Below are 25472 nucleotides of genomic sequence, written 5' to 3' on the forward strand. Positions count from 1 at the left end.
TTCATCCGGAAAGACATACATATTATGCTATTTGTTGGCGAGGACCATACTATTAAACTTCAAAGTTAACAGCAGGGATAAGAGTCAACCAGCCCCTTGATGCGAACCGTACAAAAGCGCCACCTGTACCTTTCCAAAGGAATTGCCGATGGAAGTATGGCCCACTGAACAATTGGTAGCAATGAAAACTATACCCAATAGAATACAAAGTAGATTTGATTTTCACTCTTTTGTCGAATTGTGGGCCAAATTTCAGTAATGACGTTACAGTAAGAATTGGTAGGGATCGTATACATCGGTGTTGTCTAGTGGTGTTACAATACAAATATGTCCCCTTTACCTTAAGGGATACGATGAAGAAATTGCAACCTCAAGACCTGACTTTAAAGCATTCTTTACTCTCATAACATTGCAAGACATCAGAATCTGCAACACTGGAATATATATCTATGCGACTGATATTTTACAAAATGATCAAATTCTAATACGATGCTAAACGATACTTACACGCATACACATTGAAACAAATGTTAAACTTGCTGCCACTTTATTAAATTAGTTGAGCTTTTAGAAGGTATTTGTACTACACAGACTAAGACTATTGAAATTCTTCACAAGGAAATTATTATGCAACTGACATACTTATTAAGTACAGCTGTACAAGAATTGTACTAGCTATAAAAGCACATCTACACAATGTATGCTGCAATTGCCACAGCTTTTCAAAACAGGTTTTGCCGTTGAGACTTCTTAAAAGAATATCATAGATCTGCTGCAATGTACTAGAGGCAGAATAAATACACTAATTTCAGGCTCATTTTTTTCATTCACCATTCAAGTGATGTCATCATGATTGGAAGATCGTATAGTGATGTCATCATGATTGACAGTTGATATAATGATGTCATCATAATTGACAGTAGTTGCTGTTCTAAGCTCCTCCTACGCACGGTCCCCAACTGGCTAATCGCCTATATGTTGGGACCCTGCTATCTGAAGGGCCACCCCCAGTTACTGTGAGCATTGCCACAACCCAGCTGTCAGCCAATCAGAGAATAGCCTTTCAGTTTTCACAAGGGATCTCGCAAAGGCCTGATTGGGCGCTGATGGCCTGGTTCCCATATAAGCTCATTAATATTTATAAGCAGGACGGCAGTAACCAAGGGTGGCCCTTCAGATAGCACTGGGTCCCCACATAGGGGATTAGCCGGTTGGGGACTGTGCATTGGAGGATGGTTCTAAGGTGTAAGGCAGTGGAATCGTCCTGAGATGGAGGTCCTGAGCAGGGCAGTATTTTGGTTTCCAGCCTTGTAGCTCTCTAGTTCTAGCCTGAACAGCACTTTTGCTAATTACCAAGTTGAACGTTAATTTCTTGTATGCAGAAATGCTTAGGATGGAAATCAGGGTAAAGTCACAAAGATAATGTTAAACTTGTATATTATGTCAATGAGTGTTAGACACCCTGGTAATAAGATACAAAAATTACTCAAGATACACCATTATACCATCTTCAATTCAATTGCTTGAGTAACTTTTGCATTGTGTAAAACTATTTTCATTAGTTCATAATGTTTGTATAACTATTAATAGTTAGAAGCTGGTTTTTACAATTGATAAATAAAAAACAACAAGATGTCAAACAAGGACGACAGTTTATGAACAAAATGGAAGGCATGAAATTTACATGATTATAAGACAAACGGCAACTCCACTTTCACTATAACTTTACACATTACCACAATGAAGCTAAAATATCACACGTTGTGCAAATAATAGTTTACACATGTAATTTACATATCATTCAGACCAAGTATTTAATACACACTAGACATGAAGAAGCTAAAAAATACATTTGTGGCTGGACGGTACAGTAAGTTAATATATAATACAGTAAACAATTAAAAAAAGTAACATAACACATTTAAGGCAATACTGATTTTTTTCCTACACCATCTAAGTCGATATTAGCTACACATCAAATCATCAATATCACTTTATTCTATTGCATTTTATTAAAAGCTGCCACAATTTTCTTTTTCATGATTAGCACGAGGTGGTAGCACATTTTTACATTAGACCCTTTCAAAGATCCTACTGCATGCTGGGAGAAGTACTGCATTATGGGTAACAAATGATGCAGCTTCTAACATTTTAATTTGACCTCTGATCTCCCACCTTCTCTCTAAGTTACCTTTAATTTAGTTCATTTTGTTGCTTTTCTGTTTACTTATGGTACAAGATTTGTTGTTTATGTTTTGCTTTTATTGTTTATGAATTGTAGGACTCCAGGAAGAAAAATGATACTACATTTAGTATCACTAATGGAGATCCCAATAAAACAAACAAACAAACAAATCATTACCATGTTAACATAATTTATATGCAATGCATATTGTGGTCTATGTTGCTATGGTATCATTTTTGCCCAAATATACCCATAATGCCCTGCATCTCCCAGAATGCAGTCTGTGGTGTCTGAAAAGGTTTAATAGGCAATATCTCACATGCAATTTCTTAAGGCTGCACTTGATTTTTCTGCATGTTGTCTCAAGACTTTGCTAAGAAACACTTAACCAACATCATTCTAGCACAGACAGTTCTGAAGAAGCTGGTGACACTTTCTTGGACTCCTGCACTGTCTTCATTTCTAAGTTGCTGGGGACCTGTCAGTGAGAAATTAAATCAATGTGAGCTCACATGCTTAGAAAACTGTATGAAAGGCACAGTTTTTCAAAAACTTCACGACATTTCTATTTCCACAGTGAATTCATAGAGTACTTACTTACTGATAGGAAGTTTTTGATTGTAACAAAAATGGTGCATGAAATCAAAACAATGAAAGAGGTGAAGTTCTATATACATAGCCCTGACATTACTCCTACAGCTGAGCTACATGGGTAGCCATGATTATATTTTAATAAGCTTAAAGTGAGTTAAACTGACTGGTTTAACATGAAAAATTAACAACATGGGCATCCAATTGAATAGAATTTGCTTTGGAAAAGTGTGAAATGCTGTCTGGTATCATAGGTTTTCAGAGGGTTGTCATTTCAATGTTTTTCAACCACCTTTCCAACCCCTGATGACCTTCAGCCCTCCCCAAAGAGTAGGGCAGACAACGATTTAAAGCTGAAAACAGCCCTGATTATGCTACAGTCATAATTGAGCTGGGGTGGATCTCTGGCTGGGCTCTGAAGCTACAGAGGACTCCTACATGTACTTGGTGCTTATTTATCACCAGGTCCTGGGTTGATTTTAACTGCTAGTCTAAAAAATCTGGGGCCTGGCCATGCCCAAATATAATCCTGTAGCTGCAGGGTGTCCCACGGGGCCACGTAGGGCTAACACCCTAATATGCAAAATAACAGCCCTCAAATTATTTGACAGGGCTTCTTTCTCCAATTGTGACTGTAGCGTTACAGGTTATGCATACTAATCGCAAACCTGAATTAAGAGACTCTTTTTACACAACCACTGCTTTATTCTCACCAACGTTTTGGTGACTGTATGTCACCTTCTTCAGGGTAATTCCGACTGGTTTACATTGTACTGCAGGACAGGCCGTTTCTGCTTACAGTTCAGATGCGGTCACAAAACGTATTATAGTATTTACATTAGGAACCACATCTGAACTGTGAGCAGCGACACCTGTCCTGTAGTACAATGTGAACCAGTCAGATTTATTGCCCTGAAGAAGGTGACAGACGGTCACCAAAACATCGGTGAGAATAGAGCATAGGTTGTGTAAAAAAGAGTCTCTTTATTCCTTGGTTGTCACAATGAGTTACCTGTGTACACTGTGTCTTCATTGTCAGAGTAAATTACATCTCTGGAGGGAACCAAAACGTTGGTGAAAATAAAGCAATGTTTGAGTCTCTTTATTCAGTGATGGACCGAACCTGATAAAACTATTCACAAAAGTACGAACCTGTAGCCCTGTCTGCACAGTGAGCCCCCCACACCATGTCATGAAGGCAGGTAGAACAGGTTGCTGGAACTTGGCCTTGAACTGGTGCAGGAGCTGTTTGGTCTCCGCATCATGGAAGGACAGGACAAGGTTGTCGTAGTCAAGATAGACGCCTATTCTCTCGGGGATCGAGACGTCAAGTTGTTTGGACTTGTTGTTGTGCTTTGCTGACATGGTGTTCTGTGGGGAAAAATGGCAAAGTGGTCTCACTTGTGGTTAGGATTGCAAGGCTTGAAATACTTTTTTTCTGCATACCTGTACTGATGCAGGTAACATTAAAAATTACCTGCACCACTCTGAATTTAGGAAGTATGGATCATACTAATATAGTCCAGGAACCATTGCTCTTTTTTTCTTTTATACTTTATAGTTACTTTACATTTCATACTTTATAGTTACCCTTCTATCTCCAGCAGTGATGTTAGGAAAACACCACTTTTGCAAGAGGGGGACTTAAGTATCAGAAAGTCTATGTTGCCCCCCGTCTCTGTTGAGGGTGGGCCGTAGGGCCGATACTTACACATGTATGACCCCCTCTTGCAAAAGTGGTGTGTTCCTGACGTCAATGCTGTAGATAGAAGGGTCATTCTGTGAACAAGGTCGACGGAGAATGACCGAAAATTTAGAGGGGTAAGTCCCTGTAGTTAGTGTTTAAGCATTTTCTATAATGTATTTTACCAACACAGATGAACTTTCATGCTAAAACATTCCTTTAGCTTGTTGTATGAAGACTTACCTGTAGCCAGTTGTTGACATGGAGGCACCAGGATGTGTTAGTTTTCCCTAACTGGTCAAACTTGCCCAGGTTTCTGTAGGCCACTCCCAGGGTGTAGGACTTACACTCAGGCTGTGCTGTAACCTCCCAGTAGTGCTGTCCTTCGTCTAACGTCACATCAGCTGAGATAAACAAAGAAACAAACAAATAATAAACAAGTACTCAGGCTGTGCTGTCACTTCCCAGCAGTGTTGTCCCTCGTCTAACATCACATCAGCTGAGATAAACAAACAAACAAACAAATAAACAAACACACAGGCTGTGCTGTCACCTCCCAGTAATGCTGTCCTTCATCTAACGTCACATCAGTTGAGATAAACAAACAAACAAATAGATAAACAAACACTCAGGCTGGGCTGTCACCTCCAAATAATGATGTCCCTCGTCTAATGTCACATCAGCTGGGATAAACAAACAAACAAATAAACAAAGACTCAAGCTGGGCTGTCACCTCCCAGTAATGCTGTCCTTCATCTAACGTCACATCAGCTGAGATAAACAAACAAACAAACAAACAAACAAATAAACAAGCACCCAGGCTGTGCTGTCACCTCCCAGTAATGCTGTCCTTCATCTAACGTCACATCAGCTGAGATAAACAAACAAACAAACAAACAGATAAACAAACACTCAGGCTGGGCTGTCACCTCCCAGTAATGCTGTCCTTCATCTAACATCACATCAGCTGAGATAAACAAACAAACAAACAAACAAATAAACAAGCACCCAGGCTGTGCTGTCACCTCCCAGTAATGCTGTCCTTCATCTAACGTCACATCAGCTGAGATAAACAAACAAACAAACAAACAAACAAATAAACAAGCACCCAGGCTGTGCTGTCACCTCCCAGTAATGCTGTCCTTCATCTAACGTCACATCAGCTGGGATAAACAAACAAACAAACAAACAGATAAAAAAACACTCAGGCTGGTCTGTCACCTTCGAGTAATGCTGTCACTTGTCTCAAGTCATATCAGCTGAGATAAACTTCCTAAAATTAGTATCTATTGGAAAAAATAACACTCTCATCTGGAGTTTTGGACTCCTTTAAAAAAAACATTACATGGATTGTGTACCTGGTTCAACTAGAAAATAGCAAAATAAAAACCTGAACCAGCAGGATAAATACACAGTTTAAGCTTTGAACTTTGAAGACATTGCTTGTTACCTACCCAGTACTGTGTAAGACTCGCCCGTGAAGCGGTCTCCCCTCTTGCTGGCCGAGGCAGGCCGCTTCGCAGGTGACTTTGCGGGAGAGGCCGGCCGTACGGTCTTCGCTGGGGAACCTGGTCTGCTGCCTCTGCCCTGAAACATAGCAGGAATAAACATTAAGTTATAAAAAAATTAGTGAACTTCTTGAAACTTATCATGCTCAGTGCTCGAAATGCATATTCAGGTTAGTGCAGGTAGAACTTAAGCTTTGCAGGTATTTCTGATGTCTACCTGCACTGGGAACATATCTACAATGATAATATACTATATATACATGTCTCATGATGTAGACTTTTACCAGCTGCATTGACTGTTACCAACAATGAAGTATTATAAAGGAAATAGTGGCTATGGTTTCTGAACAGATTTGAGTATGATCAATACTTCCTGATTTTGAGTGCAGGTAAAAGATGTCTGGTGCAGGTAATTTCCAACGTTACCTGCACCAGTGCAGGTATGCAGAAAAAAGTGTTTTGAGCCCTGTTTGCTGTTTGCTAAGTGGTACTGTGCTGTTAACTGGTAATGCTATACAGTGCAGTGTATGTAGCAGTGATCACAGCAATCATGAAGTCCCAAATTGAACTATTGAACCTCCCTCATGACATCAATGAAAAGTGACCTGCAGGCCAATTTGAGCTTCTCATGACACCGCTTTTTTTCAAAATAGAAAAATTTCATATTGATACTTTGGACTTACATCTTTGCTGTGATGCCAGGATGAAGCAGAACATAATTAAACTTACTTTTAGATATTAAGTACAATTTAAATAAGTACAATTATCATGCTTTGCTTCATCCATTGAGGCCATGAAAAAGGTTATGTCAGAAGAAAAAAATGACGAAATGCCAGATTTCTGTACCTTGAATGATACAAACATTTTTGTTCAAAATAGGCTTTTCTCTTATCCAATAACTACTGTATGACCTAAATGTCTGACCTTTGTCTCCTGAAGTTGACCTTTGCCCCCCATGGCATCCCACTCCACCGCCGAGCCATCTTCTGTGACCTTGAGGTTAGCATGGCAGGATGTCTGGTCCAGTTTGAAGTTCAAGGCTGGAAAACACAACAATTATAGCAGCAGGAAAACAGCTTTACTTGAATATAAGTTCATCCGCGACGTCAGTCAACATTATGTATATCCATGCACAAAATAGTGCAAACCAACAAGATTTCGATCAGTCCTCTGATCCTTCTCAAGTTGAAATGACTCAAAGCCAAAGTCACATATCAGCAAAGGGTCTAAGGTGCTTGGCAGTCGGTATCAGCCCATGTCTCGATTGAGGGAAGGTTTGTTGAAAATACTTTATTAGGAACAGGCAGCGTTCCCGCCAGGCATACGTCTTTACGTCTTTGGACGCATTTTTTTCTGGAAAGACGCACTCAGCTCGGCTGAATGCGTCCATAAAAAAATCTGTAAGAAAGGCTGACCTGTACCACCAGTGTACAAAATGTATCTGGAATCTTTTAAAAAATCTGTCTTCATAAGAAGGAATCCTACCTTTACAATTTATACTTCAAATTGTTCACTTTCCGGTCATCCCATGGGGCGGAGCGCGGCACGTTTTACAACTAGCGGACCCATGTGCGACACACTCAGCCACGCGCCAGTCTGAGTTGTCCGTTGCGCAATATAATTATTTGTAGTCCGTGAAATAACGTTACATCTGACAGCCAGCATTCTGTAACACTGGAAGAAATCTTATGCAGATTTTATATTCTGATTTTAACATGATACTTACTTGTCCTCATTTTCATGTATTTGTTAAAGATTTGTGGTTAATACTAGTATTGAACAAACAAACTGTTCTGCGCGAGTGTTGCACATCCCAACAAAAGTTCTCACGCTGTGGGCAGTTGATTGGCAGTCGGTTTCTTTGACAACAGGCCGCCGGCGCCAAGCAGTCTAGATTGGCCACCAGGTCCAAATCCAATCATCTTAATAACCAATCAGCGTTTGATAAATGTAATGATGTACTCTGTCATTGGTCACCGGAGAAAATACAAAAGTTACCGAGTATTAGCGCACGTGACGTTGTTTTGTGATATTGGTAGGCGCCCGTGTCGTCTGGCAAGTTTCTTCCCTAGCTGCTAACAATTTACTATTAAAGTTTCCCCATTTATCCAAGTTAAAAAAGCGGTGCACGGTAAATAAATGAAGAATCCAAAACTATACACTTTATTTCTTATTTCCAAAATTTCTTTTGTTTCAAAAAGACAAAATTTGTGGCAGAAAAGGGGCCGCAATATTGTTGTCAAGCGTCGATCGAGTCGGCTGTGCACTGGCGTTGGCCTCCGTGGCACATGGCGCGGCACGCCCCCCTCCCAAGACGGACCGTCGATCGCAGCGCCCAGCACGTTGGAACATCTTTTTGGCTACTAGTTCAAGGCTACCCCGGCACTGATCACTGCCAAAGAGGCAACAGATCGTCCTCTTTCGAGTAATGTATAACGTTCTTGGTCTATTTAAAAATAAATCCAGCCAAAGATTTCACGCCGAAAACGGGGTTACCTGAGGTCGCAGGAAACAAACGCACGCTCAGCGTGGAAAATGACGGCACGGCCTTGTAAAACCCCACCGATTCGTGAGTGTGATGTCGTCGTTATTTTATCGTCTCGGAAAACTATTTGATGAGGGAGGGCGCAACATCGATCGCACGAGGTCGACATTTTTTTATTCAATGACGGAAGAAATTGGCAGAATTTTTCCATGGGCTGACGAACTGGCTAGAGCCCTGTTGCGAAGCATAAAAAATCCAAAAATTGTCGTGTCTGGAGAAATTATACCCGGGCCAGATCACTGACGGCTGATTCCCCGTGCTATAGTGTACTTTTTGAGAGAGGGCGGTTGTCGATTACTGAATTACGGGAGTAAAAGAGGCAACCGACATCCAATGTCAAGCGCATGATTTTCCTCTCAAATTGCGGGAAATTGTGTTTTAGAGGGTTTGAAAATCCAAATTTTCCCGGGGGAGCATGCCCCCGGACCCCCCTAGAATGCGAGCGCCTGCGGCGCTCGTCTCGCGCCTCCGGCGCTCAATACCCCCCTCAGAAATATTTGGACGCATACTTTCAAGAACCTGGCGGGAACGCTGGGAACAGGATTGCTTTCTCAGGGAATCCAGAGTAAAAGAGGCCATCAGAGCCCACCAACCTTCCCTCAAAACCATTCCGGATGTGTGACTTATGCTTTGGGTCATTTCAACTTGAGAAGGATCAGAGGACTGATCAGAAGCTTGTTGGTAAGTGCTTTATTTTGTGCATGGATATATGGTCTTAAAATTGTAACATAACAAAAATAGTTTTAGTACACTTAGACTTGCCCCTCCTATCCAATCAGCTCAATGCAACTGGACAAACTGCTCAAAGGGCACAAACTTCTGCCAAGACATTCATTCTCCATGACTTGTAATGCTTGTTTACCTTTATCTGAGGGTAGCCTATATCATTGTTTTTAAAAGCAGGGTATCTACCGGTAGGGATGTCAAGTTGACAGACAGTGGCTTTAAACTGCAATATTTTTAAAATCTGAAACCATCCTTTGTTGATATCCCTGAATATCCTCAGTCTTTTCAAAACCAGTGATACAGGTTACCCCACAGACAAAGGTGAACTAGCATTAAGTCTTCTTTCTATGAGAGTGTTAGATGTAGGTCATATTGATTTGATATGGATTACATCCGCGCACGTATAAATTTTTGTCAGTTTCCAAAAATAAAATACAGTTTTCACCATACTGTAAATTGTATAAAGCAGCTTCAAAATAAGCAAATATAAAAAAAATTATACAAAAAGAAATATTGGGTTATAAACAAAGACTAATCAACATTATTCAAGGCCAAAAAAGATGTAAAAGAACAAAAATGAAGAATCTATTGTTCGGTATACTATATTCTGTGTATTCAGTCATTTGTTCAACCTTCCTGATCACTTAGATTTCAAGAAACAATGAATGCACCTTTTTTTTGGTCAAATTGTTTTTTCATTTGCACGCTCGCATCAAGTATTGAATTCCCAGAGGATGTCATCCATATAATCAAATCAAATAATTAGAGAGTAACTTACTACCGGTAATTGTAAGTTCTACCTAATATAGTATGGAGCATTTTAGAATGTTTTACCTTTAGTTTCTAGCGTGACCACTTCGCTGTAGTCTCCCGCCACTGCCTTGTTACAGGCTCGTGCTCTCAGCTGGATGTACTTCTGGTTAAACGCCAGGCCCAGGATTGTGTAGAAAGGTTCCTCCATGTCTTCTATAAGTTGCCACCCATTTTCAACCTAAGAAACAAAACATGTAAATTAAAAAATACATTTTTTGTAAGTTCTAAGGATATACATTTTTTGCTTTCTTCATATTAATGGAGATGCAATTTTCATGTCTTTAACAAAAAGGGTCTGATAAAAATGCAAAATGCTTAAAAAAAGAATTCAGAGTTTAAAGTCATATAGTATACTGAAAAAGGCTCTTAACACTTGCTTAAAACATGCTTAAAACTAGTGTTCATCTAAGAATAACATCTTCACAAAATGTCTGAAACCCAGAAACAAATCTTACATGATGATGTCTAGAAAGTAGAAACTAATAGACAAAATAAAATCCTGCAGATGCTTTTAAAGGTCAGTATCATCAAATTTATACAGCAACAACCTGAGGATGACTAGATCCAATTTCCTACTTAGCGAAACTTAAACATTTCAAGCTTAAGTTCAAGAAAAAACAACAATGAAACATCTGAAAAGCAATGCACACTAAGAGCCAACAAATTAGTTTTTTGATAACATAAACTGAGATTTTATTTGCTGCATCTTGGCAAAAATGCAGCTCCTTAAGTGGATAGTTGAAAGACATGTGAAATCTCTCAGGGTGTTATCTTCAAGGAGATGTTAGGACTGAAAATTGTACTAGTCTAGTAATGTTTTCTGATTGTGACTCTAGCAGTAATTCAAATTGTAAAAGGCATACATCAGAAAATGTTAACATGACCTTTGCTCTGCCATTTATAGTTTGATACTAACAAACCCTGATCTTGTGACCTCTAACCTTTGCTTCCACCCATCATTGCTGATTTAACCTCATGACCTCTCACCTTTGCCTTCCCACCAATGGCTGCTGTAGTCTCATGACCTCTCACCTTTGCCTTCCCACCAATGGCTGCTGTAGTCTCATGACCTCTCACCTTTGCCTTCCCACCAATGGCTGCTGTAGTCTCATGACCTCTCACTTTTGCCCTCCCACCCATGGCTGCTGTAATTCCATGACCTCTCACCTTTGCCCTCCCATCTGTGGCCGCTGTGACAATACCTTGAGATAACCTCTCACCTTTGCCCTCCCACCCGTGGCTGCTGTGTCAGTCTGCCTGTACTCCAGTAAGTAATGGTCGACCCTGCTTCCCTCAGGAACTCTCCACACCACTGTTACCGTGTTGTCTTCTACACGACAGGACTCTACGTCAATCTCTGGAGTCGTGGGGGCTAGGGGGAAAGACATAAAAAGTAAAGATGTTTGAGGGAAAGTTAAAATTTTGTGCGCTTGTGTTTTGCTTACAGAAAGAGTTCTTCCATGTGACAGTAATGCAGGTAATAGACAGGATGGAAGGAAATTATGAAACGCATCAGACCTTTTCATCAAGATGACTACCACTGAAGTCCTATAGTTATCACTGGAATAATTTATTTGCAGTTTGCAGTCTAATCATGATAATATACTTGGAGTTGGGCATCACAGATATATTGAAATTTATGTAGAGACAGTGGAAATATCATCAAACAAAGTTTCCAAATACATTCCACCAATAACGTCTGTAAACTATGCCTGAAAGTGCATTAACCCATGCCAAGCATATTACCACAATGGACAAGGTAAAAGTAGATTACCCATAGGCTCATCAGCTACCATTATCATTTAAGATAAATATCATATTTTATCTCTTTCAAACATCAAACCATAAACACTATTTAAACCATACCAGGCAGGAAATCCAGTTTTCTCAGAGCCTCCTTCTCTTCTGTGAAGTCAGCGACCAGGTGAGACATGTTGTCTGTGACCTTGGGTTTCAAGGTCAGGCGGAAGGCTGGGGACATGGTCACTCTGTAACAGCAGTCAGGACAAATATCAACTACTGTCACAACAGTTAAAATGAGTTGTTTGTATGTGTTAAGCTAAGGGCACAACCCCCCGTGCATGCAATTTGTCTGTACGTTTTTTTTGGGAGGCCACATCTGCCACGGATTTATGAATACATTCAGGCTGTACAGGGCTGGTGCGTCGCCCGTACTGGTACGTATGGGGGCGAATCCGCAGCCGGATGGCACACAAAGCTTTGCCTGCACGTAAAGTTCTATGGCGTGTCTGCATGCTCCAAGATCCATTGGATTCCATACGAGTTCATACTTGCCACTTACGGATCCCAAAAGATTGCCCACATTTAGGCACGTAGACAGCACCTATTTGCATGTACGGTGGGTTGTACCCATAGCTTTAGAGAACGAACGATGACCTTGATATAATTTCCTTACCCCAAACCTGACAAGTTATCACTCTGACTCATAATTCAACCAGATGCCATGATACATGTACGGTCTCATAAAAAAGAAAAACATTGTGATAGAGACCATCTCAACTCAAGATTGTCTTGTCTTGAATACCTAAATATCTGATGTGTATATACCCCAGAATTTTTAACGCTGAATTGTTACATCTCTTCGAATCACTGTTAATTTCAATGTATTTTTTCCTATTTGGCAGTACCATGGCACCCGGTGGAATTACAAGTGTTGATGTTAGAAGAGCTTTGACACAATTTGCTTGCTTCTGACATTTTCACCCCATTTCTCATTCATTTGTACTTTCAAACATCTTGCTATTTAAGATATTGCTCCCAGCACCTTGAATAAAAATTAAGTCTAGTGACATACACCAATATTATGGGTAGAATATAATTCTAAAATGTTAGAGCTGTTGATGTTATACACAAATAAGACAATACACAAAACTGACAACACCACACCACAATAACAACAAGTCACAAAGTTCTCTGGGCATAAAATGTCAACAATCAAACTGCCACTTGCTTGGAAATGAATATCTTACATTTCTGTATGTCAAACATATTTTCGACATTTAATTCAAATCTGTCCAGCAATTGCTGCTGTTTCTGTCAGTCCAAAAAATTGAATATCTTTCAACCTTTTGATGTATAAAATACCCTGAATGTATAAGGCATTTGATACTCAGAGTCTTGTGTTAAAGTTAATGTGTTTTACAGCCACTACCTAGCCTGGGTACCATCCGGATAGCAGTTCGCTCCTATGTTCGCTTCTGCTATCCGTCTGGAGACCTGCACATTCAAACCGTTTGGTGCTAACGGCAGTTAATGAGCGAAGTAAGGAATGGGTTCTAGAGTGTTGTTCGATGACGACAGGCCCTCCCGCAAGCGGACATAGTTCTTGTCCGGTGTTGTCACGCCTGTTTGAACGATCGCTTGAACCCATTCCATACTTCGCTCATGTGTAGGGACCAATCAGCACCTGCGTCCAAAATTTGGATGATTCCAGACGTTAACGTGGTCAAGGTTTCCAGACGGAACAGCAGAGAAGCGACATATTCAAGTGTGTAATAAATGTCAGAGCTAGAAGCGACTGTATATAGTACTGTATATAGTATATGGAGTGAACTACTTTCCAGATGGTACCCAGGCTAGCCACTACCCACATGTCACACAGAAAGGCATGCAGAGTGATTTACCTATCCTTGATGCGTTTTGCGGCCTGTTGGGGGATGTTAGGACACGAGAAGACAAGAATCGTCAGAGTTCATGCATCATGGGAACATGCAACATTCTCAGCAACATGCAATCATGAACTGGTTAATGGCTTTCTTTATACACAGACACAAACATGGACAGCAATATCATTACTGGACACAATGAAGTTGCAAATGTTAAGAACATTGCAGTATGTACAGATGTAAAGTAACACACACTGTAGTGTATACTTCTACTACATGAATTATGATGGTGATATACAGACAAAGATATCTAACTTTGAATACTTGACTATTTTTCTCTGAAGTCAGCATCATGAAATAATCATAGAAAGAAAAATGCCTTTGATTTGTAGATCTTCAAAATGCACAATATTTCAGAATTATATCTGAGTTTGTCTTTAACATGGATAATGCTGAACTGAAATATCAACATGAAAACAGTATCTGACAGGAGAGTGTACATTGGTGCCTTGTTGTAGGATTAAATAATACAATTTTGTAGGCAGACTCAAGTTTTCCTTACAGCAATCTGTGTTCTTCTTCTCCTCTTAGTCTTACTCTTCTCCTCTATGTTTTTTATTATGAAGGAACCAAGTGAACAACTTGGTGTAGCATTATAAGTGCTAGATCATTCCTAGGTACAGCTGCATTCTCCCTGTATATGTACCTGAGTGAAGGCATCTGGTTCTGTCTCCTGTAGTGCATCTGCTGCCATGTCCATCAGCTGGGTGGAGTTGTCTAGTGCCATCTGACAGGCCTGCATATCAGTCTATATAAACAGAACAAAATAATATGCAAACACAGTTATAGTTATTCCAGCACACATACATGTACCTAGTACAGATACAGCCATGTCCATGGTTTAGTCATCTAGCATAAACTGACGCAAATGGTCATCATGAGTTTTCTATGTACTTGTGTTTATTCTATACAGCCCCTGATACATAAATAAAGGGATAAGGTATTCTGGTTTCAGTGGACAAACTTAATGTGATTTTTAGGCCACAAAAAATTCATTTGTTGCTTCTCGGATTTTTTTAGAAAAAAAAAATGGTCCGACAGGTCGAAAAAAAAAAAACGAAATTTTTTTTTTTTTTTTCTTCAAATGAAAAAAAAAACGGACAGGCAAATCCGAGAAGCAACAAAAAAAATTGGTGCGGCCTTAAAACAGATATGGGGGGGGGTCCTCTCTCCATACTTCTACTGCCATCATTTTGCTCTGCTGTTCTTCCTCTATCCTGGCGGTCATGGCATCTCTCATCTCGTTCATCACAGCATACAGCTGGTCAAACTCCTCCTGTAGGTCTGACTTGGCCTGGGCACCATTCTCCTGGAAAATACAGGAACAGTTTTCATTTTCCTGGAAAATACAAGTCAGAACAGTTTTCATTTTCCTGGAAAATACAAGTCAGAACAGTTTTCATTTTCCTGGAAAATACATGGACAGTTTTCATTTTCCTGGAAAATACATGGACAGTTTTCATTTTCCTGGAAAATACATGTACAGTTTTCATTTTCCTGGAAAATACATGAACAGTTTTCATTTTCCTGGAAAAGACAGGAACAGTTTTCATTTTCCTGGAAAATACATGAACAGTTTTTTTTTTCCTGGACAATATATGAACAGAATTCATTTTCCTGGAAAATACAAGAACAGTTTTCATTTTCCTGGAAAATACATGTTAGTATCACAGCATACAGCTGGTCAAACTCCTCCTGTAGGTCAGACTTTGCCTGGGCACCATATTCCTGGAAAAGACATGAACAATTTTTATTTTCCTGGAAAATACATGAACAATATAACAGCATACAGCTGGTCAAACTCCTCCGGTGCGTCTGACTTGGCCTGGGCACCATTCTCCTGGAAAATACATTGAACAGTTGTATTTTCAAAATGTGTTTTAAAATGCCTTGTAGATCATAATACAGTGACTGTATGTGGTACCTGTCCTTGGTACTGAAGATGTTGCCCAGTATGGTTCAGTTCAGTTCAGTCCAATATTCTTAACAATACGGCTGTAATATAGGTAGTTACAGCCCTATTGTTAAGATTATTGGACTGAACTGAACCATACTGGGAAACGGTTTCAGCACCAAGGACAGGTACCGCATACACTCACTGTATTATGATATACAAAGACATTTTAAAACCCACCATATACAACATCTTTTCTAGCATTTAGTGTGTTCTTCAGTACCAAGGACAGTACCAAGGACAGGACTAACATCCATACAAAGGGCTTTCCACATACACTCACTGTATTAATAACATACACATGATACAGAGGCATTTTGAAACCCACCATGTACAACATCTTCTCTGACATTCATTGTGTACTTCAGCACTAAGGACAGGAATAACCTCCGAACAAAGGGCTTTCAGTACCAAGGAAAGACCTCGGATCTAAACAAAGGCATCTTAGCACCAGAAAAAGCTACACAATCAGACGATTCAGGACATTTCTTTCAAGTACTTTTGCTAGCCATTAGATAAAAAAAACAATGTCATACTTCTACTTTCTCAGCTATTTCTTCCAGAATCTCCACAAAGCTCTGGATTTCTTCACTCTTGGCAGCCAGGGTGGTGACAATTCTACTTAAGGCTTCCTGTGATTAAAGATACAAGATCTGTATTAGTATAAACAAATCTGACACTTTCTTAGGTGACATAAATAGCTTTCAAGTTTAAGAGTTCAGTTCCACTATGGCTGATTTTGCTAACATTTCCTTATTCTATGATCAACTTTAGCCTCTACCAAGCTCTATAGATAGAAAACATTTGCCAAATTGAGTGAATAGTACTATACTAGGAGAGTCGGTCTGCCTTAGGACAGGAGTAAGCGGCCCACGAACATAGCGACTCTACATATAATTTGAGTGCCACATTCTTATCTTAGTACTCTTTGACCGGCCAATACCCCTAATATACCACACTACTAGTAGTCACTCTTTTCACAAATTTGTACTATTTGTACAGTGATCTGCTAAACCTGGTAGAAACTAGTTCAACTTGATATTTGGCTGCCTACATAGCTACTGCATCATTCATTCATAAAACTTGGAAACGGTAAGACTTTTCAGACAGTATCTGGTGTCTTTCATCAGTGACTGAAGGAAAGCTTTCTGAAACCTGTTACCAGGATGTCAAATCTTTGCTGGCATATTTTGCTTCACTTGATTTCATTGTCTCAGTAACTAATGTAAATGTATAACAATTTTAGTGACATGCTGTGCATGATTTGATTCCTGTTGGATCAGCCTCCACTTAGGTATGCAAAGTCATAACATCATTTGCAATGGGGTATTGATTAACCAATGTCTGGCACAAGACTGGTCTCAGGGTGAGACGTACGTCCCTGTGAAATTAAAGACACGTTCTGAAAATATTAGAGATGACAGTCATGACATCAAAAATATTACTGGCCCAAGTTACACATGTGTATGTACCAATGAGATTTGAATTATCTATGTAGAATAGCATTTAGTACCAAACAATAAGAATCACAACTGCTATCTTGTATTTGTTAAATAATAATAACAATAATAATGTTTATTGCAAATTCATGCCCATTGGGCTAATTGCAAGAGAAGAAAGACTAAATAATAATCAAGCAAGTCTTAACCAAACTGACCAATCATTCTTATGATTAGGAAGATTAATATGACTACCATGTTGAAATGAGGGTCTGAATTTTATAAGTCATCAATCATAATTGTCCATTTTGTCTCTGCCTTTTCCCTATAGTATAGAGTAACCCTATCCTTATGCATTATTGAATAGATGCTGTAGGTATTTGGGCCTGGAAAAACAGAGGAGGTTGTCTTTCATCCGGTCATTTTTCTCAATGCTAATAACCAAATTTGTCCCTTTCTTTCTTAAAACAATGTACATCATGAATCAGAAAAAAACACAAGAGAAAGATACTTTCGAATCAAATTGTAAACAAATGTATGTTCTGGGCTCGAAATACTTTTTTCTGCATACCTGCAGAGGTGCAGGTAACATTGAAAATTACCTGCACCAGACAAATTTTTCCTGCACCACTCTGAACTTAAGAATTATGAATCATACTAAAATTGTTCAGGAACCATGCGTTGCTATTTTTTCTTTCATACTTTATTAATGCAGCTAATAACAATCCATACACACCTACATCATAGGAAATTTATGTATAAAACCCAGTACATGGACCAGTGCAGGTTAGGTGCAGGTAGACACCAGAAATACCTGCACAGCTCCAATTTTACCTGCACTAACCTGCATATACAGGTGCTATTTCGAGCCCTGATGTTATATGTACCTAGTATGCCTTTAGAGGGTATATATGATGTCAAGACCAATTCATGCTTTTCTATCCAATTGTTTTATCCCAGCATTACCTGAACAAATCCTCCGTGAAATAGTCCACACAATTACTGTTGATTGAAATAGCAGATAAAATCACTGGGGAATGACTGAATGGCACAGAGGACGGATTATCTTATTAACATGACTTCATTAAGATTGATTCTGTCTGTGAGGCATTTGTGCATGCACGGCGGATTGGTCTTTGATAAGCTTCGAGAGTACATGTACGTGCTAGTGTGGAAAAATGTCAGTGATGTCATTTTTATTAATTTACGACAACCCCGTCTCCGGTCTTTGTCTGACCTCCCACGTGGTCACCGCGTGTCCGTCCTTGCCTCTTCACACCTCCGCACACCACACCGGGGCTCTCATTCTGTGTTTCGTCCGCGGGAAGCGAGGCGCACGGAGACTCGCTCCCCGGTTTTCGATCCTTCCAAACAATGTACGATTCACGACTTCACACTTTATAGGGATTCTCTGTTAGTGCGTATTCGCTGGTCCAAAACCTTACAGTGCGCCGAACGTGTGTTGTCAATTCCAGTCTTAGCTATTCCCAATTCCCCGCTATGTCCGGTAGCGGCATTTCGAAACATGCTACGGTTAAATGCTAATTACAGTGGTCTCGCTGTGTTTACAGTTCGCTATTCTTCTCGTGTAGTGCCATTGTCGCAATCAGTATTTGATAACGCATTCAAACGTGTGTTAGTTCAAGCGGGTCTGAACCCACAGTTGTATTCTTTACATAGCGGTCGCCGGGGCGGGGCCACGTTCGCCTTTCGCTCCGGGGTCCCGGTAGAATTGATTAAGATTCAGGGCGATTGGCGCTCACAAGCCTACCTACTGTATCTAAAAGTACCACTACGGAAACGTTTGGAGCTATGTACTAAGATGATTAGACGTATCCGATCTACACGCTATCCACCACCGTAACAGCACACTCTCGTGTACGCAAAGCTTCTGCCCATGTTCCACATTAAGTTGCTAGATGTAGCGTTGAGTACTGTTCAGTTCAAGACTGTTGTTTTTACTAGTCTACGGGCACGATGTAATTGTTAGTATGACAGTTTTTGTATAGCTTGTGACGCAATTCGCAATTATCACCCGTAATCTCGATGTATGTTTTTGCTTATCTTATCTTACGGAGAGAGGGGTGGTGTGCGGGTCCTTTTATTTTCCTCTTTTCTCCACTGCGTTCTCTTGCTTTTCCCAACCGAAATTCTTTTCCTCCCTAAAATTTTCTTCTTTTTTTTTCCGATACGGTTTGGCCTTACTTTTGGCGTGCTTCTGTGGAAAAGTACGAGAATAAATCTTTTCCCTTTGTTTGCCAAACGCGTTTCGACTCCAGTTGCTTTTAGTTAATTGTGGAAAAATGTCAGTGATGTCATTTTTATTAATTTACGACAACCCCGTCTCCGGTCTTTGTCTGACCTCCCACGTGGTCACCGCGTGTCAGTCCTTGCCTCTTCACACTTCCGCACACCACACCGGGGCTCTCATTCTGTGTTTCGAGGTAAGAAAAGCGGTCGCACCAAGACCATTAACGATTCCGCGTCTAGTCGGGTAAAAATCGAGTGGCCCCACCACCATGTCCACTTCCCTGGCAAGGGCAAGGGGGGCGATGGGTGTGTGACGTATGACGATCTATCAACATCCATGTTTGTGCACGGCTTCGTCAAAAATCTCTTGGAGAAAAAACACGTCAAGCGGTCTGTTCGGATCAGACTCGAACACTTATCGGATCTAATGTTTGATGCTGCTTATTACGATTGGGGCATTGTGAGGGAGACACATGCTTCTGTGTTGTATGCTATGGAGAATGGCACAATCTCCTGGTCTAGCTCTAAGGAGACAATAGATAACACCAGGGAGAGGTCCTATCGCGCCCAGGCGGGTGTATACCACCCTCCCGCCGCGCCACGGGCTCAAGCGCGCTCGACTGCTAGGGACCCCAACAGGCCACGCTGGTGCGAGGCGTACCAGCACGGGAACTGTCAGCAGGGGCCGGAACACTGGGATCCGCGCTGGGGACAGGTTAAGCATATCTGTTGCATGTGTCTTTTAGTCCGACGCGTGGAAGAGGAACATCCCAAGACTGAGTGCCGACATGGCCCGAGATCCTTTCGTCAGCCCCCTGGTGACAACACAAGGCGAGCCGCCGGTTTCTCTTCACAGCCGGGTGCCACTGGCACCGGGGGAGGACATTATTGAACTCTATACCGCTGTGGCCCAGACCGGTGTTCCTAATTATATCGGCGCACGAATTCCGGTCAAGACGTCACTCAATATCCCGGTCTGGCGGGCTTTGTTAGCTAATTACTCCAACACTTCAATACCCGACTTTCTCGAATTCGGCTGGCCGATCAACATTCATCCTGAAAATTACAATTTCCCACACAATGTGCATCATTCTAATCACCGATCGGCTTTGGATTACCAAGCAGACGTGGACTTGTTTATCGACAAAGAACTCCGCTACGGCGCCATGTGTGGCCCATTTCGTGCGAACCCATTCCCGTTTCCAGTCTTCCCGGCACCCCTGCAGACGGTAGCAAAACGTGACAGTGACACGCGTCGCGTCGTTGTGGATTTGAGTTACCCGTCTGGGCAGTCTGTGAATGACGCCATTCCCAAGAACACTTTTTTGGGCGAACCAATTAGTTTAGTGTATCCATCCGTAGATACAATGACTGAGATGATCTTAGACAAGGGCCGAGGCTGTTTGTTGTTTAAGACTGACCTGCGCAGGGCATATAGACAACTCCCTGTGGATCCCGCGGATTATCGGTATTTGTGTTATTGTTGGCGAGACAATTGGTATATTGACACCCGTGTTTGTTTTGGTCTGCGATCTGCGTCAGTCATGTGCCAGTCAACCACGTCCGCGATCACTTTTATTGAGCGTAAAAAAGGTTATTCGGTGACAAATTATATCGACGACTTTGGTGGCGCCGAGATCGCACCTCTGGCTCCCGCGGCGTTTGCCAGCTTACAAAGAACAATAAACGTATTAGGACTCGAGGAGGCGCCTGAGAAGGCTATCCCACCCTCCACTTGCATGACGTGGCTCGGGATAGAATTTGACACCGTTGAGATGGTCCGCCGGGTTCCGTCTTTTCGCCTTGAAGAAATCTCCGACTTGGTAGCGCAGTGGCTAATGAAGAGGAAGGCAACCAAACGTGAATTACAGTCCCTCGTCGGCAAGCTCGTCTTCGTCTCCGCGTGTGTCCCCCCCGGCCGGCTGTTTGTCTCACGTATGTTAGAGTCCTTACGTAAACTCCGTTGTAATCACCACAGATGTCGATTATCTCGCGATTTTCGGCGGGACTTGGAGTGGTGGCGCCGCTTCCTCCACGAGTTCAACGGGGTCTCGCTGATCGCGTCTACCGTCTACACCGCACCGGACGACATCGTCGCAACAGACGCGTGCTCCTCGGGTTGTGGTGCTATTTCCAATGGTCAGTTCTTCCATGCCATGTTCCCTGACTTCGTGCTTCGTAAGTGTGCCCGCAAGATTCATGTCTTGGAGATGTTGACAATAGTTGTGGCGGCCCGTAAATGGGGCCATCGTTGGGCCGGTTTGACCGTGTTAGTATACTGTGATAATATCTCGTGTGTACACGTTCTGAACTCCGGTCGCTCGCGTGATTCGGACTTACTGCAGTGTTCCCGAGACCTGTGGTTCCTAGCTGCCGTTCACAGGTTTGAGCTACGCGCTTCACACATCGCGGGCACAGACAACCGTATTCCTGACCACCTGTCGCGCTGGCATCTCTCGGACACACATCGCCAGCAGTTTGAGTTGTTGACGCGTGATGTAAACACGGTGGAAATTCCGATCTCCCGCGATGATTTCGAGCTTGACCGTCAGTTATAATCTTGACCCTTCCCGTTGTCTCAACGTTGTTCTCTTGTTCTTTTGTATCGCAGGGCGATATTCGCGACGTCTTCCGGTACACGTATATCGACACCGTCGAGACCTGCGTCGTCTCCGCGGACAGAACACGAAGCTGCCAAAGGCCCCGCGACGGCCTCGCGACCACGGATTACGAGGTGACGCGCATCGTACCCGAGACATTGATCATCGCCGAGATCTCCGACGCCTTCGCGGTCAAGCCAGTCGGACTAAATGGGCAGCGTTTGCCGAAGGAACGTGGTCCAATCTGCGGACAATTCTCCGGACGTATCTTCTCTTCTGTTTCTTCTATTGGATTTCTCCGTTCCCAGCCACGGTGGATACGCTAGAAACGTTCGCGGAGTTTCTTGCCCGCTCCTTCAAGGCCCCCGCGTCGATCGCGAACTATCTGGGTGGACTTAAAACGCTGCATGTACTCTTCGGCTACACCGTGGACGCTTTCCTGTCTACAGACATTGCGCTGTTAAAAAGAGGACTCCAGAGGCGTCTGTGCCACACACCGAGACAGGTCGCGCCATTCACACCGGACATACTGCTTCGTATATATGAACATTTAGATCTTATGGACCCGTTTCACGCCACGATGTGGACCCTGATTCTTCTCAGTTTCTTCACGTTTCAAAGGAAATCCAATTTCCTACCAAAAGGCAAGTTCGATCCTTCCAAACAATGTACGATTCACGACTTCACACTTTATAGGGATTCTCTGTTAGTGCGTATTCGCTGGTCCAAAACCTTACAGTGCGCCGAACGTGTGTTGTCAATTCCAGTCTTAGCTATTCCCAATTCCCCGCTATGTCCGGTAGCGGCATTTCGAAACATGCTACGGTTAAATGCTAATTACAGTGGTCTCGCTGTGTTTACAGTTCGCTATTCTTCTCGTGTAGTGCCATTGTCGCAATCAGTATTTGATAACGCATTCAAACGTGTGTTAGTTCAGGCGGGTCTGAACCCACAGTCATATTCTTTACATAGCGGTCGCCGGGGCGGGGCCACGTTCGCCTTTCGCTCCGGGGTCCCGGTAGAATTGATTAAGATTCAGGGCGATTGGCGCTCACAAGCCTACCTACTGTATCTAAAAGTACCACTACGGAAACGTTTGGAGCTATGTACTAAGATGATTAGACGTATCCGATCTACACGCTATCCACCACCGTAACAGCACACTCTCGTGTACGCAAAGCTTCTGCCCATGTTCCACATTAAGTTGCTAGATGTAGCATTGAGTACTGTTCAGTTCAAGACTGTTGTTTTTACTAGTTTACGTGCACAATGTAATTGTTAGTATGACAGTGTTTGTATAGCTTGTGACGCAATTCGCAATTATCACCCGTAATCTCGATGTATGTTTTTGCTTATCTTATCTTACGGAGAGAGGGGTGGTGTGCGGGTCCTTTTATTTTCCTTTTTTCTCCACTGCGTTCTCTTGCTTTTCCCAACCGAAATTCTTTTCCTCCCTAAAATTTTTTTTTTTCCGATACGGTTTGGCCTTACTTTTGGCGTGTTTCTGTGGAAAAGTACGAGAATAAATCTTTTCCCTTTGTTTGCCAAACGCGTTTCGACTCCAGTTGCTTCTAGTTAATTGTGGAAAAATGTCAGTGATGTCATTTTTATTAATTTACGACAACCCCGTCTCCGGTCTTTGTCTGACCTCCCACGTGGTCACCGCGTGTCCGTCCTTGCCTCTTCACACCTCCGCACACCACACCGGGGCTCTCATTCTGTGTTTCGTCCGCGGGAAGCGAGGCGCACGGAGACTCGCTCCCCGGTTTTCGACCCACCGCCAACCCCTTATCTCCTCCAATATCCTTATCTTAGATAAATTGTAGTACTTGCGGTTACGTAGAGTTGTATTCATGACTAGTTTGTTATCATATGTTATGATGTTCATTGCCCGTTCCACTGACCTTTATCATGGGCGTGTTTCTGTGGAAAAGTACGAGAATAAATCTTTTCCCTTTGTTTGCCAAACGCGTTTCGACTCCAGTTGCTTCTAGTTAATTAAGTATGTGTGACTGTAAGTATGTGTATGTAAGCCTTAATACAAAGGGACAGATTTGCACTTTAAATTGATAAATGGTGAATAACTCAGGTGTAAAATACATTAAGAGCTTTTTAAGGGCATTTGAAATACCCTTTTCCCTACTTTCTGCAATATGTGAGTCCTAATTTCTGAGCCTAAATTTTTACCCTGCTATTGAAAATTGTAAGTTGATTAATTTTTTTTTGGAATGACAAATTTTTCTCCAAATTTCATGTTGAAAATTTTGAGCATGAGTTTTTTTAGCTGACATATTTTCCTTGACACAAAAATATGAATATGACTTAGAATTTGAAGTTGATAAAAGCCCTTAGTTGCATACCAAACTTGTAGGACACAAACCACGCACCATTACATGACTGTGGGTTACTTAATCAGACATGGCAGAAATAATCCCCTGGGGGTCCATGTGCTCTGTGCAGTTTTACAAGGTCAAGCTATGATTGTGGACCGTGACTAGGCTCAGACTTTGAGTTTGTGTATTAAAATTGCATTTCAAGTATCTCATGTGAACAATTTTACATCACATGAGTATTTTGATAAGTAACAACTCTACCTGATAGCATTGCAATTATGAGCAATCTTTCAGCCATTCATTTTACAATTGATGGACAGCTTAGTTAGAAAATGCCTGCCAACCAATTAAGCGTTGCCAGGATGTGTATAATTTGTACATTTGACAGCGAATCGTACTAGTAATGGGACAGCCATTTATAAGAAAATCGTGCATCTACAAAAAACTGCACACAAAGGAAACTTTATCAGAACATAAACAGAGAATTGTTAACAGATACAAACATTAAAACGTTAACGTTATTGTCTAAATCAGCTAGGGTGCCTATGAAACTTTACGCGGCGACGACAAATTCATAAACGAGCTATTCCAGTGAGAACTAGGCGATCAAACTATGGACATCATATTCATAGTGAGCTGTGTCAGGTGCATGTCAGGTGCATCTTTGCAATGCACCTGACATTATTCTATGAATAACGGAAGACCGTGTTGTCTATGTTGTCTAACGTTTAATTCACCTGTCAGTTACGAGCAAACAAAAACGATGAACAAATCACATAACGTTAACAAAGCGCTTACCTTTTGGGCCTCCATGTTGTAGTTTAAACTGCTAAAATTGTTTGGGAGTATCCTTGCTCTTTGCAGTCCGATTTTGCGCCAAATTTAACGATAAACGGCGAATTTTTGTCCGAAGCTAATATTACAGCAGACTATTTCCACCATATTTGATGACGTCAAAAAGACGAGCCCATTTGAAAAACGGTAAACATCTTCATAAACTACAAGACACAAAATTAAGGAAAGTGACACTATTTTAATCATTATAAAAAGCTAATATAGCGTTTTATTCTTTTAATTTATTTCAGGTAAACAATTTGGTGTATTGCTTAATACGATAAAGCAGAAAACTCCCTCTTCTTTAGTAGTGGTATATTCCAA

At 41.6% G+C, this 25472-nt stretch overlaps 1 protein-coding gene across 1 annotated transcript; it reads right to left on the reverse strand.

Annotated features, from left to right (window-relative positions):
- Positions 1–378: 378 nt before the first annotated feature.
- Positions 379–25269, reverse strand: LOC118410878 (FSD1-like protein). The gene is made up of 13 exons (XM_035812754.1): positions 25113–25269; positions 16229–16324; positions 14916–15047; positions 14385–14486; positions 13697–13719; positions 11919–12040; positions 11273–11424; positions 10074–10230; positions 6893–7008; positions 5915–6047; positions 4704–4864; positions 3929–4147; positions 379–2663 (listed from the first exon to the last, which is right to left on the reverse strand). Exons 1-13 carry the CDS (start codon positions 25125–25127, stop codon positions 2580–2582), a joined length of 1512 nt encoding a protein of 503 aa, XP_035668647.1. The 5' UTR covers positions 25128–25269; the 3' UTR covers positions 379–2579.
- Positions 25270–25472: the final 203 nt, after the last annotated feature.

This window comes from Branchiostoma floridae, chromosome 3 (genome assembly GCF_000003815.2).
Source record: "Branchiostoma floridae strain S238N-H82 chromosome 3, Bfl_VNyyK, whole genome shotgun sequence".
NCBI classification, from domain to species: domain Eukaryota; kingdom Metazoa; phylum Chordata; class Leptocardii; order Amphioxiformes; family Branchiostomatidae; genus Branchiostoma; species Branchiostoma floridae.